General features: G+C 37.0%; 1 protein-coding gene across 2 annotated transcripts in view; it reads left to right on the top strand.

Moving 5' to 3' along the window:
• Positions 1-1,821: 1,821 nt before the first annotated feature.
• Positions 1,822-19,878, top strand: part of eif2b3 (eukaryotic translation initiation factor 2B, subunit 3 gamma) — a 36,098-nt gene continuing 18,041 nt past the window's right edge. The window contains exons 1-5 of one of the 2 annotated variants that reach the window (XM_088927444.1): positions 1,822-2,128; positions 3,429-3,585; positions 6,403-6,542; positions 10,468-10,627; positions 11,075-11,186. In XM_088927444.1, the coding sequence (XP_088783570.1) occupies positions 3,438-3,585; positions 6,403-6,542; positions 10,468-10,627; positions 11,075-11,186 (560 nt within the window). In that variant the 5' untranslated portion in view covers positions 1,822-2,128; positions 3,429-3,437. The remainder of the gene's footprint in view (positions 2,129-3,428; positions 3,586-6,402; positions 6,543-10,467; positions 10,628-11,074; positions 11,187-19,878) is intronic. The other variant, XM_088927445.1, reaches the window with a different exon arrangement.

Here is a 19,878-nt window from a genome sequence, read left to right as displayed (position 1 = left end):
CAGACGTTTTCTAACCACTTCATCCAATTTAGTATCAGAGGGGAGCTGGAGCCTAACTTGACAAGACACAGGCACAAGGCAGGAAACGCCCTGGATGGGACTCCAGTCCATCAAAGGACACACACAGACACAGATACAGACACTCACACACTCACACCAGGACCAGCTTTCCCAGAAGTCAATTAACCTACCAGTTTGTCTTTGAACTGTGGGAGGAAAGTGGAGCACCTGGAGGAAACTCACTCAAACATGGGGAGAACATACAAACTCCAAGCGAATAGCATCACAGGTCTGACACTCTTCCCTGGGCTCCAGCACAGAGAGGCAGCAATGCTAACCATTGCACTATAGTGCCGTCCTATTCTTGCAATGCATTTTATAATTTATTTTTAATTTTTTGTCTTATGTTTATGGGTATTCACTAAGGACCCATTTGAAAAAAAAAACAGTAACTAAGGAAACAATCCAAGGCAAAGAAAGCATTTAATTAAATGTTACCCTAAATGGATGAATTTTAGATGTCTTTGAATGATGGCAATCATGGTGGTCTATGCGATGGTCCAGATTCTTCTGCAAAGAGCACACTAGATTCTTTGAAGGAGGGACATCGTTCTGCCTGAAAAGATACTGGAGGTTTGTTTTACTAAAGATTGCCTAGGTTTACACATTATAAATGAAAATATGTAGACAACCATAGTGACGTCTACATCAAATGTCTAAATGTTTACAGTCACGTATGTGCCTGCTTCTCTTTCTTTTCTTTATTTCCTTTTTTCTTTTTATAGTGGCAAGGTTCAGACTGCCCTGTTTTTCCACTGTTTCCTCTCCAGGCTGCTACCAACGAAGCTCATCTCCTTTCCAGAAAAAACAAAGCTGAGCTGCATTCCCAGAGTTCAATTTGCTGTTACAACGGAGGCCTGTGGATTGGGGTTTGAGATGTGTCTCTCAACCAGGGAGGTGCGTGGTTGGTTATGTGCACCCTCAGGAACCCATTTAAAGTTCAGGACACGCTAGAAACCACTGGCTCCAAGAAAAGAGATTTTTTTACTTCCAAAAATTGTCAAGTTGTCGTGCATTGCCCCTGAACCCTAAAGATCAGGCTTGCCTCCTGCCAGAAGCTACAGAACACAAGCAAAACCTCCCACAGCTTGTCTGTCTTCTAAATCACAGCTGTCTAAATGTTCTAGCTACTAAAATAAAAATATTTTTAAAAAGCAATGAATTACTTCTATTTGATAACTCCAGTTCCAGATGACTCCAATTATCTTTTCTCTCCTGTTGTGACACACAGTATTGTTCTGTGGCGCAATACAGACACTAATCTGTGAAACTAAACAAGGAAAAAGAACAACTGAATTGTAGGTTTAAAGTGTTCAAAAATATTTTTACATCTTGTGTAGGTCTTTATGATGGAAAGCCTATTAGAAAACCTATTTCAAGCAAAACAAGCATTGTTAGAAATCATAAATACACAGATATTGATTTTCAAATTATGCTTATAAAAACACATAATTTGGTATTACATTATACCATTCAAATCATGTGTTAATTGCTAAATACTAAATATTGTTTGCTATCATTTCTGGTGGATTCTTCCACAATATACAGTATGTTCCACAATGAATCGTAAAAAAATGTTAAAATACATTATGAAAATAGTTCTTATTATTTACATACAAATTCACTAACACTATGATGTTTTTCACTTTGGAAAAGTAATTATTCTGATTCTGATTATTCTGCTAATATACATTTCATACTTTTGATAGCGTATTGCATCATCTGCTAGGAACCATAAACTTGTCGTTGTTTGTTTCGATCGGGATGACTTAGAGGAACGGAACCCAACAACATACTGTATGGCAGGTCTCATTTTACAAAACATTGCTTTTCTTTTGCTCGCAGAGAAATTAAAATCTATTGTCATTTATTCGTTTTGGATGCCAGAGTAAACGGTGTGAGGTTTAGAATAAGCAGATCGCTGTATCTGAAATCTAAGCTGAGGCTTGCCGGCGTTGCAGGGTTTCTAGTGTGCTATTAACCGCAGAAGAGGAGGTGTTGGCGACTTGTGAGCTTGGTTTCTAAATTATTTTCGTCACCAGTTTATCGTTATAAAACATTAACGAAGGTAAGTCCTGTTTTGAGAATCCATCTCATCTTTATCCGAGGCCAGCTATGAATTGCACGCAAAAAGGGTGAGGCGCAAAGATTACATCAATCACGTTAACCAGAACGTGTTGGCAGTTAATGGTTGACTAGGTAATTTAATAAAAAGAACCAGAGACATTTACAACATCGCTTGTTTTTTGCTGTTTAAATTAAGCTGCGTTTACCTCTATTTTTAGTATTATATTTCCTGATGAAAAATATACAAGTTTACTGGTGTGTTTAAAGGTGTTGCACTCAAAATGAAGAACATGTTACACGTGGACGTCAGTGTCGTCAGGAGAGAAGCTCCCTTCTTAAACAGTGAACTGCCACAAGTCCTTATTTTGAAATAAAACGTTAAACGTTGAAATAAAACTAAAACGTTGTCTTTAGCATTTCCCGTCAAAATAAGTGATTTATTCTAATAAACCGCAAATTGTTTAAATTAGGCGTAACAGCTAAGCAAACGCAGAAAACCATTGCATACTGTCTGTGCTTCTTCAGAATTTACTTTATTGTCCACGTACAGTGGAGACTTTCCTTTGGTCTCATTTAGACAACATATATATATAGACTATACAAAACATTCAGTGGATTTTACAGAAGTATACAATTAATGTAATATAAATATATTTACAATACAGTACAAAAACAAGGTTCAGATGTGAGCTGCACGCATACAGTATATATGCTAACAGTGCAATGCTGTGGAGGCTATATATATAAGAATTTAAAAGAGTAACGGCACTCTGAATGAATTACTTCTTAAAAATGTTTTTTTTGCAACCTTCTGAATTGTCCGGATGGGCGTGTAGTGGACGTGAAGCCTTATTTTATTAATAACACTGTTTTCATGTAAACACTCCTACTATAGATGTGCTTCAGCTGATTCAGTTTCTTACCAATACATTTCATGCCTAATAATAATGTTATTAGTTTGCATATAACAGTAAACACGCATTTGGAATATCCAACACATACTTTTATTTTATTAACTTCTACTCGGTTTCAATTTTTTTTCATAGTAAATGTATAGCTACCCCCAAACCCAGTAGTATTACATACACCCCTTGGAGATTTATAGCCATGTAAGATGCAATAGGAAATAATAATTAATAGTACAAAAAAAGCAATGGAAAGCATAGCCTGCCTATAAATAATCAAGCACCAAATGGAGTTGTCACAACGGCAAGCCTAGGAATTAAAAATCTTTGAGGCTGTGGATGAGAGGCAGGGTGTGACGGAGACGGTTGTTGTGTTGTGGTGTTGTCTGGCTGCAGGTGAGCGGGATGGAGTTGCAGGCTGTGTTAATGGCCGCAGGCGGTGGCTCCCGGATGATGGATCTGACCTACAGTATTCCCAAACCTCTCCTGCCCGTGGGGAACAAGCCACTCATCTGGTACCCGCTGAACCTGCTGGAGAGAGTTGGATTTGAAGGTAAAGAGGCTGTCAGATCTTCACTGTTGAGCTTCCAATCAAAACAGAAATAGGTCTAAGGTTTCAGTCTTCTCTGTGTTGGGGCCAGAAATTCTAATTTTCCCTGGCCTTCTTTCCATTTAGAATTTATTTTTTTAAAAATGGTGTGTGTAAACTTAAATGACCTCAATAACATAACAAAAACATAAAAGTAATATAAAATAAGTCTTAATTTATAAAGTACATTTTATTTTGAAATATCACTAGTTAACTTTTTAAATTGCAAAGGCCCAATAACCTTATAAAGCATATGAACACATTTCAAATGATATATTACAGACCACACTTCTTTAACATTGTTTTTAGTTTTATTTAAAATTTAGTTGTTTTTTTTTTGGGGGGGGGGGTAAGGGCTGTTCCTCACGATATAGTGATGAAAATAGTTTTAGCTGCAGGGCCAGATTAGCTGTAGCTCTCTGTTGTAGGCTTGCTGCAGTAATTCCAGGATTATAACCTGCACCCATATTAAACTTAAAGCATTTATGTGTAAAAGAAAAGTGTGGTGTATGAGATGTACCATAAGTGAGTAATTTGAGGATGAATTGATGCACATGCAGCTGAATGTGATTTTTAAGCCAGTGTCTTTTTGTGAAAAAAGCATTTACTCATAAGAATTTGAAGGAAATGCAGATTATTTTGTAACTGACAAGTTTGTACTTTTGAAAGTTGTTTCCAATGGAAGATAACATGCCTTGGTATGCCAGTGTGCAAAATGTAATTAGATTTTGTGCAGGTTAAGCATGAATACATTTTTATGCAGGAACTGATTTAGTGCTTCATACTAAAAATGTAAACATGTTTGATACAAAATGGAATGATAACTGACATGTAACTTGTTACAGCAGATCAGGAGGCTTCTTGTTAATCTTTGCTTCCAGTCAGATGTTTCTTTTTTTTACGTTGTGTAAATCGTATCGTATCGTAAATCATAGAAAATAAAATCTACCAAAATAACAAGCCTAGCTACTGTTATCATCAAGGAGGTTATTTATGCAAGCAGAAGGATATAGACATGCTTTGGTGGTTTCATTTTGATCAGTTCTAAACAGAGCAAAGCAATTAAAAGGCTGTCACCAGTATTTCCCTACATCTCAGGCGGGAGTTCAGTTTCTGAGGTTGTTTTATGATAAATGATCATGTAAACTAAGTCATCGATATTATGCATATGAAAGCTTTTGAATGTTGAAGAGAAATTGTAGAAGAGTTTTAGTTTACTACTAATTTTGTTTAACGATAGTTTAATCACTGAAAAGATAGCTATTTGTAGTAAAGGGAAGGGCTTTCCACTACTCTTAAACTGGGTACTTCACTCACATATCTCTATTTAAACACATCTGTATAGATATAAATTATGTAGTTCTGTATAGATTCAAATGAAAGATGCACTGTGTCGGCCAAGTGAAAATACTAACATCGACATGGTTAAAACAAAGCTTTAGAGTTATGTTGAATTGCTGTACTTCTTGGCAAGTTATATTTAACACATCAGGGATTTTGAATGTTGCCAACACTGCACAGCATTATAGACAAGATTAATAACAGTCTTACATTTTCCGAAAGCATTGTAAAGACCTATACAGTCTATTTTTACTTGCATATGAACAGTTAACAGCATTTGTTTTCATTCTTTGGTTTCTGCCTCTGAGCTGGCTGGCAGACATCCGGAACAAGGCAGTGAGACAAGGGTGCTGTAAATCAGGTTGTATTGAGATACCATTAGACAACTTTAAGCATGCTCCATCTGCCCTGAGACCCAGTTCTGATCAAATCATCTTGGGTGGCTTATAAATCAGGGAATATTGGGAGATTAATCATAAAGATATTTATGTGTTTAGGCAGTATGGTAGACCTGTCTCCCGAGGTCTCCCACAGTGCAGCTCAACTCGAAAGGGATGCCCCTTTCTCTCCAAAGTGTTACGTTTCATATTCATCTTGAAATCCCTGGGAATGCTGTTTTTGCTACTAACAACTACTTAATGTAAATGGTCTGTTCAATGTCATTTTTCTTTACTGTGATGATGGTGTGAGACTGCGGTTGCTGATTTCAGCCTGTATCGTCTGGTGAAAACGCGTCGGTTGATTTTTCAAGAAGAGTCTATGATGTAACAGTTCCACCTTGATGTACTGTTCTAGGTGTGTTTCTCACCTGTAGCTGCTGAGGTCACTGCAGTCTTTTGTTTCTGAAACAGGTCATAGTTCAGTGAACAGTGGAATTTTGTTTGTACAAAAGTAGGAACCGTTGAGTGGATATGGCCCTTTTTAATTTGCTCTTTAATATGGTCCGACACGGTTATTAGTTTATTTTGATCAGAATCTTCAAATAATGGTATTTCTTTAAAGTCAAACCCAAGTAATGTCATATTTAATTCATAGGATGACCCCTCTATTAATTCATGCACAAAGGCCTTTTTAAACTTTCTACAGGTAGGTCTGCAGCATATCTATTGTGGAATAACCTTCTGTGTAACAATCCCCAGGCAGTTACCCACATTTTGTCATCTTAGTTTTCAGCTTAACTCTGAATTGTAACCTACAGTCCTCCCGCAACTCTTTCTGCAGTTAAAAGGAACAGATCTGGGATCGAAATGTCATTGTTGACTTGCACACACATTTGCTATTAAATATAATTTCTGCTTTTCTGTTGTCTCTTTACTCCTCAAATCAAATTGTTACAAATGCTTTCAGGAATCTCGGGATAAAATCTGTAGAAACATACAAAGTATATCATCAAACAGGACTTAAGCACTGTTCGCATGCTTTCATTCTTCCCCACCACAGAGGTCATTGTCATCACAACGAAGGAGGTTCAGAAGTGCCTGAGCTCTGAGACCAGGATGAAGCTGGATGTTGTGTGTATTCAGGAGGAAGCAGATATGGGTACAGCTGACGCGCTCCGCTATATTCATCAGAAGGTCAAGGTGAGGAATTTCATATCTGTGTAGTTAATATATTTAATATATTTATTCCCATGTAAGGCCGTTTGTCGTTCTTATTTACTGGCTCTATCATAAAAGTCATTTTGGGTGAGAACTGCCTCAAGACAGGTAAACATCAGACCACAACAACACACTGTGTTCCCTGCTGGGGCAGAATTTGACATATGCCACAAGTGAAAGAATTTCAAAAACAAGAACTGCATGTCACACAAACATTTTTGCAATCACATTTTTTTACTCCTCTATAATACATCGTTGTATTAGGGTCAAACACGTATGATCCATGTTCTGGTAGGCTTCAAGGAATGGGGCACTGGCCTGTAAAACTGTGGACTATAAAAAAAAGTCTTAAAAGAAATATAGCATTGGATTTATAGTGGGACACACTCTAATCATTTCAGACCTCAGCTTGAGCCCGCCCCATATGTTTCAATAATTTGTGACATTGACATTTAGATCTATAAAATCCATGCTAGGTACAAGGGCAAAAAGGAAGGCGATCTGTAAAGCTCACAAGCAAGTAGCAGTCATGGTCAGCACGTTTTTACTTGCAGCTTTACAGATTGGTTGTGTTCAGAGCATTTTTACACGGGGAGCCCTGAATGAGCCCATAGAAATGGGGTGCCCTGGGTTTAACCTGGCCGCTGTATGGAAAGACTGAGGTCAGCAGGGCTATTGAAAAAGCAGATCCTGTGTGCTGCTGAGAGATCACTGATCCGTGCATGGCTGGCTGGCTGGCTGAATGAATCGGCTCATTTCACCTGTTGAAAACTCGGCTCCTTCTCCTGCTCTCCAAACATATGATGTCAGAACGTTCTGCGCTGTCCAACAAGTGGGTTACAGAATCCATACTGAAGTTGGCCAGGCCTGGAGCACATGTGTTTAAGGAGAATGACATACTAGATCACCCCATCTTGGATCCTCCCACATCTTAGAATTGCCTATTTTATTCTGGCAAAAGTCAGTAGATTTGGGAATTAAGCAATATTGGGTTATTCTGTGCATTTTTAATTCTGTGATTTGTGTTGGTAAAAATCACATTTCATTTCAACAAAGGCTGCGAGGTATACCATTTTAAGGTGATTATTGCTTTGAATGATCACTAGTAATAGAGGTATTTGATTAAGGGAATAACTTGTGATAAGCTATGCCTTTTAATGCAGGATTGCTAGGTATGTTTAATTCACTTTAATGATGAGATGTAACTATGCCCGGTGCTAAATATTTATAATGGCATTGACCGTACAATTCATAGAATTCACTAATGGTGATTAGAGCTTCATGTGTAATAAGGACAATAATTCCTTTTCCGTGTGGCTCATTACTGTAGTTCTTACCACTAGATTTTCAAAGCAGTTTGCAGTCTTTTATTGGACACTTAACTCATTGAATAGATGGATAAAATAGTTTTACTTCTTCAGTTTTAAAATATGTAAATTTTCTTCTGTAAGGGACACTGCATTACAAATTCATTTAATCCCAAGCTGTTTTCTGAAGGTTGTTAGACTTGAGAACAAAAAATATAGGAAGGCAGTTTCATACTGAAAAATTATTTTTGGTGACAAAACACTAATATCCAAATGTATTAGAATTTAGTGAACTTTACAAAGATTGTAGCTGTCTGTGTTTGGCCATTTGGTAATTGTTTGTGTTGAATTTTGATTTTGATATTCCCTGACAACATTTTCTTGAATAAATGAAAGTGGATTTGCCAATAAAATGCAGCGTGCAGTTATTCAATATCCCCTGCTCCAACGAGAAGCCTTCAAGTGTTGCAGTGATACTCTGGATGGCTATCATACTGGGATGGCAGAGTTGTAATGAATGTGAATGCGTGCATTCCTCTCTTAGTGTCTCCGATAGATGCTGTACTCTCACAGGGTGGTCTCACCTGGCTGCACGGGGGCAGCAACTATCTGTCTGTGGGTGGGCTTTTTTTAAACCTGTATAATATTTAGAGACGGCTTGGAAAAACTACTTTAAAGGTCCTGAAAATAAGCAAGGCCATTTCTGTATATTTTCTTCAAAAAAAAGTTTGTGCATTTAGCTGCCTGATGTGAATGGAGATTAGCCTTCATTTCTAAACCAGCATGGTATTTTGTCCACCTTAAAGACACCGAGCTGTATGCAGCTATCCTTAACAGCTATGGTAATTGTTTTAGTAGTTTCACTTAAAACGAACTTACCATTTTAGAATCTTCTCATTCCTCCTCTCTTCCCACATATAAAGAAGTATCTCCATTTTGAATCAGAATACAAACTTGAGTTTTTATGATTCTGTATCTGTGTTGGATGATACCCAACTGTCCTTGTCATTTCCCAGGAACTTCTAATTTCTATATACATTATGCGTCTTATATGTTTTGTTTAGATCTGTTTTAAAGATACAGAGATGTTCATACAGACTTGTTCCTTTGTTCTTTAAAGCACAGCAGTATTTGCAATCATGCTGTCGTGCTTTCTTTTGGAATTCAGTTATTGGACATCTATCGGTGGCAAACCAAAACAGGGAAACCATCCAATGGGGGTTTGTACCTGCAGACTAACAACTTGCAAATAAGGGAGAAGCTGGAAAGTCACAACAATTGCTTTTATCCCTTTTTCTTAGTATGCGTTTATAAGCAGTGCCTTCAGAACGTGAACTGAGTGTCTCAGCTTCACCTCTCTCCAGGCCTCCCCAGCGAGGCATGCAGTCTTTACAGAGCGCGGCTTTTTTTAATGGGCCTCACTACTCCACTGTGATGTTTATTTATTCATTGGGGCTAGATGGGCAGAGCAGATGGTAACCAGACATTTAAAACAGAAACAATGGTAAATGCACCGTAATTTATTGCTGTTATTTCCTTATAGTTCATGGAGCGCCTGTGTCTTTGCCAGTTTCTGACCCGTTTAAGCAAGAAACAAATTCATCAAGGCGCCTTTTCCCTGAAACATCTTCTTTGTGTCTATTTCTGTTAAACTGTTAAGTAAAATGCGCTTAAGCCCCTGATACACAATCTAACATTTCAATGTAATATTTAATATGCTCATCTTTTAAAGTCGGTTTTATGGTCATGAATATGAGGCTCCATTTGTGTATTAGTGTGCAGGAGTGCTAAAGGCACGTCAGATGTTGGGCTTAATGTGTGAATTGTGTGTGCATTGTTTTATATCTAATTGTCCGTCGGCATCTGATTGTTGATTCATAATGAAATAAGTTGACAAAACTAGCTACTTTGAGGAAATGCCTGGTACTTAAAAAACAAAGGAGATAGATGGCGCTGAATTATTTTTAAATTTATCTCCCCATTCCACATGGTTGTAATATTTTAATTAGTTACATCATATAATTTGAGTTTATTTCAAAACGTTAAATGTATGTCATGTAAATCTGATAAGTAAAGAGTCAAGTGCTGAGGTACATTCTGAAGCATGTCGTTTAAAACTGAATAATCCTTTTACCCAGCTGCTACCTTTAAATCCTCATTTTTGCCAAGACTAGCTTGGAAAGTTTGATCTTTGAAGTATCCACACAGGTATAAACCACATAGATTCAAATGAGCTGACATGGTGAGTACTGAAAAAGCTTGTCTAACAGAACTTATGTTGGATGTTGAATGATGAACATTGAGAATTTATCTGGGTTCAACCTTTTCATGAAAAGTTCTTTACAAATGACAGAGCATCTACTTTTGTAAAAAAAAATCTATAATGCAGTGCCATCTTGAATAACAGTTTTTTTTACTGGGTGCAGGGATATGAGGTTTTGAAAATTTTAGTTTTTTTTAGTTTCATGCAAAAGTCTGTACTTTGTGCAAAATTAAAGTCAGAGTTCTTAGAATGGGCAGATAAATATTAAAATACATTTGGTTTTTCATGCTATGGAATTTAAGGTGTTAATGATCTTTTGTTCTCCATTTGTCTGCAGACAGATATTTTAGTTGTGAGCTGTGACTTGATCACTGATGCTGCCTTGCATGAAGTAGTTGACTTATTCCGAGCCCATGATGCCACACTGTCGATGCTCATGAGTAAAGCACATGAATTCACAGAAACTGTTCCTGGACAGAAAGGAAAGAAAAATACAGGTAATATTTTGTGTGTATCTTTTTTTTTACTTTCACAGCCTACAAATGTGAATACCCACTTGTACTTGTTGTCCTGCCCTTTAAATGTGCTTTAAATGTCCACAACAGCTCCGAACTAGGGGATAAGTGTAGATAATAAGGAAATTGGGGATAATTGTTATATAGTTTATAGATTAAAGGCAATATTTAATTTTAAGATCCAAAGAAGTTAAACATAACTTTGTTAATTTTACTAAATGGCTTTAGAATCATGAAGATGTTCATGTCAGAGCTCAAGTTCGCAATTTCTTCTTATCCTGAGTGGACACTACATACTACCCCAGATTTCACTACTATTTAAAAAAATGCTTGTAAGAAACATGTTGCATTCATTTTTTTAAATAATTTGGTTTTTACTCTGCTGTTTCCTGCCACGTGAAATGTAAATTGAACTGAATTTTCTTTTAGGGGAACAGAGGGATTTTGTTGGGGTTGACAGCTCAGGACAAAGACTGCTCTTTATGGCCAATGAGGCAGATTTGGATGAGGATCTTGTTATCAGGAAATCCATCATACAAAAGTAAGTGTCTAAGGCGCATCTTTTCCTATGTCGAAGATTACAGTAATTTGTCTTTAATTTTAGGACTGATAAAGGTACTTTTAATTTCACTAGATCTTTGTTTAAACAAGTGTGTATAACCGAATGGAAGTCCATTGTATGCCAAAAAGATGTCAGAATTCAATAAAAAATGTTTGGAAAAGAGAGTGTGTACAGGTCATCTTACAATGACTATAATAAAAACAGTTAATTTGAAAAGACTGTTCATTTGAACCTGCAGATGACATTATGAAGGAGTTAAAAACTGAAGCATTGTAAAACATGTCTGTGAGTAAAGCAAGAGGTACACTTCACAAATAGAAGGGAATTATTTTGAAAACCTTTGGTGTGTTCGCACACAACTTTTACAAGAATTGAGCTAAAGGTTTCGTTTGTGTGTCACACAGATATAACCTCCAAGAAAACACAAGTTAATTTTATTACATTTGCAATGCCAAATGTGGACAACACTGCAGCTTTTTAACACTCTGGGGGTTAATCAGAGTACAGGGATTTTGCTACAATGCAAATAAGACCTTGTGGGTGTTTTTGAGAATCCCATTAGAACAGTGCAGACACAAAAGCTTTGCAGTGCTGACCCTTTGTTGTTTGGGATTGCTAATAAAAACATAGTGGATCCACCCCAGGCTGTCATGAGACCAAAAATTATTCCATCAAGTGTTGGATTTGCTTCTGGTTTGGCTGTTGCAGACAGTTTTTCACTGGCAGGTATCCTGGAAATGTATTCCGCTGTGTGTGTTTTTGATCCAAAGAACTTTACTATAGAAATGATTTTTATTGTTACACCCCTTGTTCCTTGTGCTTATCTCATGTTTTGTATCATGTGACTCCTGGCCTGGTACAGAGCATCCAAGATTATTCTCACATTGCATGTCCAAAAGTGCAGTGAATCATCCTTCTTTAAGAAAAAAAACCATTACCTTCAGCTGCAGTGTGCCACTTCAAAAGAGCACCTGACCCAAGAATATTTTTATTTGAGACTTCAAAGGCCCAAGTTAATGCATGCCTTTTTATAACATGAATAACTTGTCGTTTTCCATTTCCTAATATCTTGGTATATAATCGTGAACTGCAGCCTATAATGAGCTCTTTGTTGCCTTTACAGTACCTGTCACTGCAGAGATTGTGATTTATGCTGGAAATAAGTGTTAAGGTATGGTTAAAGAGGGGTAGTTCTCTGGGTCGTTAACACTGCTCTCATCTTTTCCCCTTTTTATGAAGTAAAGAGCACAATTAAAAATCTAGCATCTTAACAGAGGCCTTGTGTTCGGATGCGTGCTGCCTCTTGTACAAGCTGTCTGCTGTAGGGGCCGGAAGTGGCTGCCTGAGCTGTCATCGCCCAGGCAGAGTGAGGGCCTTGTGTGCCGACTCGGTGGGAGCTTGTAAATACTTCAGGGAACCAGACCCACTGTAAATTGTGGCCTTAAATAGGGGGCTGTGGCAGCTGTGAGCATGGCTCTTCTCCACACACACAGCAGCACATGGTCCTTTCTTTCAGTTTAATGAGAGGTATCTGTGGATCTTTCTGTGATGAGAGGCAGTCCCCAATATCCCCTGGGGTTAGAGACGAGAAAGTTACGCTGTAGACAGGGGAATGTTCCCCCATTAGAACAATGCAAATATACAGAGGTCAGGACTGTAAGAGCGTAAACTTTGCCCATGCTACTTAAAGCAGGAGGTTTTCCCATAGGAATTAATGGAACAGAGTTGGCTTAGGGACCATAAATTAGACTGAGTGTTTCACTTGTCTGTACCCAAATACAGTATGGAGGGTTTCATTGTAAATCATTGCAAATCCAGGTTATGTTCCTAAATAATGTAATGTAGCGAAATGACTTGATGCTCATTGAGTGGGGTTAGTGCTGTATTACATGGTGGCAAGGAACTCAATTGTAATGTTTTGGCATAACAATTTCTGATCTAGGTCAAGTTTAAGGGCATTGTGTACAGGAAGACTTTTTAATGTTAGATTTAATGTTTTTAATTTTTCTGGAACAAAATAATCCATGAACCACCTGTTTCCCTGGCTTTTGATCACTTAAAAAATGATGCCGGTGTGGGGATTTTTAACTTTGAGCTCTTTATTTTATCAACACATAGCGACGTATAATGGATGACTTTATTTGGACCATAAATTTGAGGCAGGTAAAAATTCACTCCTTTCGAAATGAAAGAAATGCCTTAAATTAATCAAATCTGATTTTTTTCTTGACATTATAACTTTAACCCACTGCATGTTGATTCTGATACTCTCCCTTTTCCTGCAACATTTTTCTGCTTATTTGATGGGTTCAAGTTGTTTCAAGCAGCTTAGGGTTAAATGTATTCAAGCAACATATCTGACAAGATCTGGCTCATACTACTGTTATTTTAGAGGACATCTTTTTTGCCATTGTTTGTGTGGTTTAATCTGATATAAAGGCTCAGCTGCAAAGACTGTTTCCAAACAAAAGCCAGTTAATCTGAATCCAGTTTGATATTTCTCATATCTGAAAATAAAGAGAAGTTGGCTAGCTAGCAGGAGAATGAAGGGAGATCATTGAATTTTAGAATAGCAGAGAGCAGTAACTAGTATTTCTATTATTATTTTGATATTGACCTGGTATTAAGCGGAGGAAATTCTGACAGCTTGTGGCTGCCTGCCATTAACCAGATGTAATGCCCAGCTAATGTTCAGTCCATGCTTCTGACTTAATAGTTATATGGCTTCACCTGGCAATGAGGCATGAGAGCATAAGAGGTTATAAATGAGAGTGGGCCATTTGGCCCATGTAGCTCTTTTAGTTGCTCGTAGGCAGTTGATCCTTTTAATTCTGCTGTTTCTTGAAAGAAAGCCAGGGTTGTTACTTTGACAAGGTTGGGTGGCTTGTTCCAGACTCCCTTAACCCTTTTTTAAGAACTGCTGGTCTCGGTTTTACAAGTATTTCCACATCGCTTCCACAAATGTCCTCCAGTTCACGTTTCATTGTTGATTCTGAAGAAGTCCATGTTAAAAAGTTGACTTTGTAAGTGCCTTTCAGATTTTGCAGGCTTGTCCACTCATAGCACTCTCTGTTCAGTTGTATTAGCCTTTAGTTGTAGGATATATCTTTGAGCCTAGGGATGTATCTGGTTGCTTTTCTCTGGACTGATTCTAGGGTATAAAATAGCTTTTTTTGAATATCTTGATCATAAAGGTGCACGATATAAGTCTAACCGGTTTCAGATTTAACATAACACCCCTCGCTTTGAATTGTTTTTCATCACTTTTTTTCATAGTGATGCTGATTCATCAAGGTCAGTGTTCCTTGTCATACATCTATGGTGCAAAGAAAAGGTTAGATTGTCCCTTTTCACATATCAAAAGGATTTTCGCCTATGTCCCATATGTTTGGAAGCTAAAATAATATTAGATCTTAATCTAAGGTCTAATAACAAATAGCACAAAACTTTATAATATTTTAATAATTGTTTGGGTGAGACAAAGTATTATTTGTGAACCTTAAGATTCAGTAAACTGGTGGCACATCCTAGAACTGCAGTGACTTTAACGAAACGTTTAATGTAAAAGTTGGTAAGTCTGTCTCATCTTTGTAACTTCCTTGATGTTTGCTCTTGAGGGATGTGGTAGGATGCCCATTCCTGGGTAGACTGACTGTGGTCTTGATCTTCTTTTGTTTGTAGTTAATCTGCTTGATAGTGGATTGGTGGAACCCCAAAACCTTAGAAATGGTTTTGTAACCATTTACGGATTGATGAGAATTAATAAGTCTTTTTCTGAGGTTTTCAGAAAGGTCCATAGATTGGAGCTTGACTTGGTTCCACATACCTGCTTGGTAACAACCAAACTCACAGTTTCTTATAATTAAATAGTATTGAAAACACTAAATCAGTCCGGGAGCTTTGAGAAACTAATTACAATAGCTGTTGCTATCCACATCTATGATTTCACTTTCAGCTGATGACATCCTTATTGGACATTCCCAATCTGTGCGTGAAAAATAAAAATCTCCCATGATTACCACTTCTTCCTTTGCACAGATGTTCCTTATTTCATAATGTTAAACTGCATTGTGATTAATAGATTAAATTAGTGGCTCCTAAAGAACTTCTAATCTTATCCCTCTCATTTGTTATCTGTCTGACCCACATGTTTTCTGAGACCCTTGATGCATCAAGGTTGAGTTCCTGATCCTGAATGCTCTTTTTCATGTGTAATGCTTCATTTTCACCACTTCAATCTTTCTTGTCACTCTGGAATACTGACTACCCATGGATGTTGTATTCTTCACCCTTGCTCTGCATTTGCCATGCTTCAGTGATTCCAGTTATATGAGAATAGTGTTCTGTTGCAGGAGCTTCCGTTAATTGTATCTTGTTCCTAATACTTCAGTATATTTGTGTAAGCATTAAATTACATGTATATGCCCTTCGAATAGTGATCGAGGGTCACTATAGACCCTTGCCCCTAGCTGGTAGATGTCCACTGCATGTAGAGTTGTCCTCTTTTCTGCATGAATCTACACACTTCTATGTAATAACTGCTATAGACTCTGTGTAAGAGATCTCAAACTGACTGAGGTGTCCAAAGTTTTGACTACTAGAGTTGTTGTTACTACTGTTATTGGTCTACAAATGATTTGTTCATTTACAATAAAGTATTGTTGGGTATTTATTTATAACATATGACAGGTGTTTTTTTCAGTAGAGTAGACAGCTCATTAAACTAAAATGCTTTCTTGCAGTGTCTGTTTTGCTTTCCATCTGCCTCTTTACAACTCTTCTTAAGTTTGCATTACTTTTGAACAGTTTTGACCCATTTGGCTTTTTGTATAAACTGACTATAGCTGTTTGTATGTCTGACCATCTATTTATATAGACGGAGGTTGATGCAAAAAAAGGCCAATAATACTGTCATCCCAAGACAGTCTGGTTACCATCAGATTTTTTAGTCACTTAAGAGGTGAATTAATGGACAAAGACATTCAAATAAAAAAACATTTTAATAAAGTAATAATGAAATTAAATTGTTGTAGTGCTGACTGCTGTTTTTGAACTGAAATTGAAGTTTACTTTGTTAGCCAAACATGTACTTTCAAATGTAATAAGACACTAGTAGTTTTATTAACATTAAGGAAAATATTATGCTTCTTGATTCTCCAAGAGATCTAATTTATTTCAGAAATGCTTCCTGTTAATATTTCTAATATGCCAAGGCAGGTTGTCTACTAGCGATTCCAGTAATAACACATAATCAGAAATTCTACCAGACAGGGCTTTCAGATTAAACTGAGCCTTAAAACTTTCTGGTGGCATGAAAGACTCGTCATATTTCTTTGTGCTAATCATAAGGAACAAATCTTGATTGATATCATTGTAGTTTTTAGATGATGTAATCCAATGACCTTGTACGCCCAGATGCCAAAGCTAATAAATAAGTTGGCGCTTTTCTCAAACTCTGTAAAGTTGCATTCTGTCAGTGTCCCTTATTGCTTCATTTTGGCTCTATGAACAGTTCAGAAAGCTGTTGTACCAATGAAACAAGAGCAAATGAAAATAGGTCGTCCTTGTTTTTGGTAAAGGCCAAGCTTAGATCTGTTAAAGATTTATTTTCAGGACACAGAAGCCTAAAAGCTGAGTTGCTGGTAGGCGGTTTGTGATCCTCCTGGTGATTCTGCTTGGCGTTTCCACATGTTTGCAATTGAGCCCCTTGGCTGCAGACATGCTACACATGTGATATTAGTTGACCCTATAATTGATTTTACAGCTTGAAAGCTCCTGCAGATTTCTCTCACATATTATCTCCTATACTTTAGAGCTTGATTTATGGCAGAGTTTAGAAGTTTAATTCTTTAATTTTTGCTTTTTCTTTTATTCTTCTTGATATATGGCTCCCTGAACAAAGAGTGCAATCATCAGACATTGTGCGCAGAGCTGTGGTCATGCTTTTCTAAAGGGCTTTTTTAGTCATAATTTTAAGGCCAAATTGACCTTTTATTCCAAAGTGAACATTACATGTAATTCAAGAGATAACTTGTAATTCTGGAAGACAATCTTTCATTCTTCACTTGTGTTTGTCTTTAAACACGTGTTATACATGTTAAACACGTTCTAAAAAATATTTTGAAATTAAAATTTAAAAATAAAAAGCTGGAAGTTAACATTTAAATCCTTTAAATATAAGATAATAAGTTGTTGGTGTGCTCGATTTTGTAGACACTTTTGCAAGTTAAATGTCTGCAGTGTCTGAGCATGTTACCAAACTACTATAGTGTGTTAAAACAGAAAACAACCTTATTCCAACTCATTAAGATCTGAGCTGTCATTGCATAGTTTTGTCAGTTTTGCCTTCTGAAGCAATAGCGTGATACAATGTGGAGACAGTCAAGTAGAAATGCCTTGTTTATGTAGATTTCAAAAATGAAAAAATATTTTAAGTCTGAAATTCTAACAGTTACAATGTAGATTGAGTCACTCCAGAGAATGAAACAACACAACACACTATATTTAGATTTTTGTTTCAGATGATCTGTAGTAAAAAGAAAAAATATTCTACTTCACTGCAGTTTGGTGGGTGACTAAGTTTTAAAACTTTTACTGCGCTACTGTTGACACAGCACAAGAAGGTGTGCCGCAAAAGAAATGCTATTAGCTTCATCCCCTGTGAGTGCACCTCAACAATGCATTACCTCAGTGTAATGGGAATTTCATGTTTTAGGGGGTGGAGATGAGGATTTAGTCAGTCATTAAACAATTTGTGAGTCATCATCAAAACATTTTTGTAGAAAATGTTCTACAGAATTTAAGCAATGAACCTTTTTTATTAATTCCGTTCATTAATGCCTCATTTGTAGCATTTTTAATCTAATTTCTTTTCGATGTTTATATATCTCTCGGTTTTGTTTTTCAAAGCTTTCAAATCAGACTGATTTTTTCATTTGAAATACAAATGATGCAGGTTTTGATTAGTATCTTTTACTTGTTAATTGTTTTTTCATCCTTTGGAGTTAAAAGCATGCTCTCACATTTGTGTTGCTTTACTTTGTTACATCCATCGATTATTAGAAAGCCACTTATTCCTAGTCAAGCTCCAAGAAATGTAGTCCCAGAAATAGGAGCTCAAGGCAGGACTACTTCCTTAATAAGGCACTGGTCACAGGACATGCAGACACCCACACGCACACATGACTAATTAATCTGGCCAACATGTCTGTGGATAGGACATGAGGAACACAATTCCTCCACAATGAGGAAATTGGAGCACCTGGAAAACATCCACAAGGACACAGGAAGAACATGCAGAAGGCTCCCCAGACTGTAGCAGAACACAGGACCTAAAAGCTGTGAGGTAGCATTGCAACCGCTGTGATACTGAGCCACATTACTTTTGAGTTTCAGAGACGGACAAATATTACAAATATGTTTTAAGAGTGTTCAAACATTGTACTCAAAATCAATCATGCAAATTCACTCAATGGAGTGTAATTGATATTTTTTAGGCATTTTAAAATGAATAAGAAATAGAAATAGAAAAGTTCCAAATTTACTCAAAATCAAGCATTTCGGTCTTTGACCACAAGCTTTTTCCTAGATTTCTGGAATGTGATTTTCACACAAAGCAAATGAGCAAAATAACATCCCATTGTTTCACTGCAGAAAGTGTATGTGAATCATGCTGTTAGGAAGACACTATGTTGCGAGTCATTTTTGATCCAGTTTGCAAGTAGCTGATTAGGCAATTGCTGTGGTTTTCCCCGTTTTGTGATATAAAAAGTCAGTCAATAAAAAGCACCTGTTGCTGCAGGTCTGGCGAAGGCAGATCTTTAAAAGTAGTGCAGGCTTCCGCAGCAGACATTTCCAATAAAACAGCTTTTATCGGTGGGTGTTCTGTTAGCCAAGCCACAGGTGCTGAGAGTCATGATGCAGAACTGTTAGGGGAGGATCATATAAATCAGTGTCAAGCATGTTTATCACTGCTTACCCGTCCCTAAAGATGCAGCAGCCTTCTTTTTCTTGTTGTGCATTTGGATACTGTGGATGGTTCCATATGTAACGCTGAATTTGTTGTCCTGATGTAATGAGATTTTACTCAATGTGAGAAGAAAATTTAAAACCATAAACCTGCTTGCTGGATGAGCTGTTTCAAGTGAAACTCAGAGAAATTGTGGACAATACATATTTTACCAAAATGCAAAAGCTAAAGCAAGTTTTCAGCACTGTGGCTCTTTTAGCATCCTGATTTCATTAATTCCTTCATACCAATCGAATGAATGGACTGCGTCTAAGGCCAGCTGCAAGTTGACAGTTTACTTGTGGTTATTTTTTTTGTTTTACTTTCTGTACCATTCATCTTGAGCATCTGGCTTTAAAATGTTTACAGGCAGTGCAGGTTTGTTTTTAGATGTTTTGCACTGCCTTTGTATTGGAGTGTAAAACCAGATCTTGCAATGTGCTACAGGAAAAAAAAGAACAGCCTTTCTGAGCCATTTTCTGTCCCATCTTAAACACAGTAATATGAAGACATTATTATGCAAATGAATATTTAAAAAAATCCATGTTACTGTTCCACTACAGAAATGAAAACTTTAATTTTCAGATCGCTCCAAGACACTTTGCACTCTAGATCATAAGTCACAGAATGCTTACAGAGTACATATAGGGTGAAGATGTTTGT

Source organism: Atractosteus spatula, chromosome 11 (assembly GCF_055471065.1).
Source record: "Atractosteus spatula isolate fAtrSpa1 chromosome 11, fAtrSpa1.hap1, whole genome shotgun sequence".
Lineage (NCBI taxonomy): Eukaryota > Metazoa > Chordata > Actinopteri > Semionotiformes > Lepisosteidae > Atractosteus > Atractosteus spatula.
This window is presented reverse-complemented; position numbering and strand designations above follow the sequence as displayed.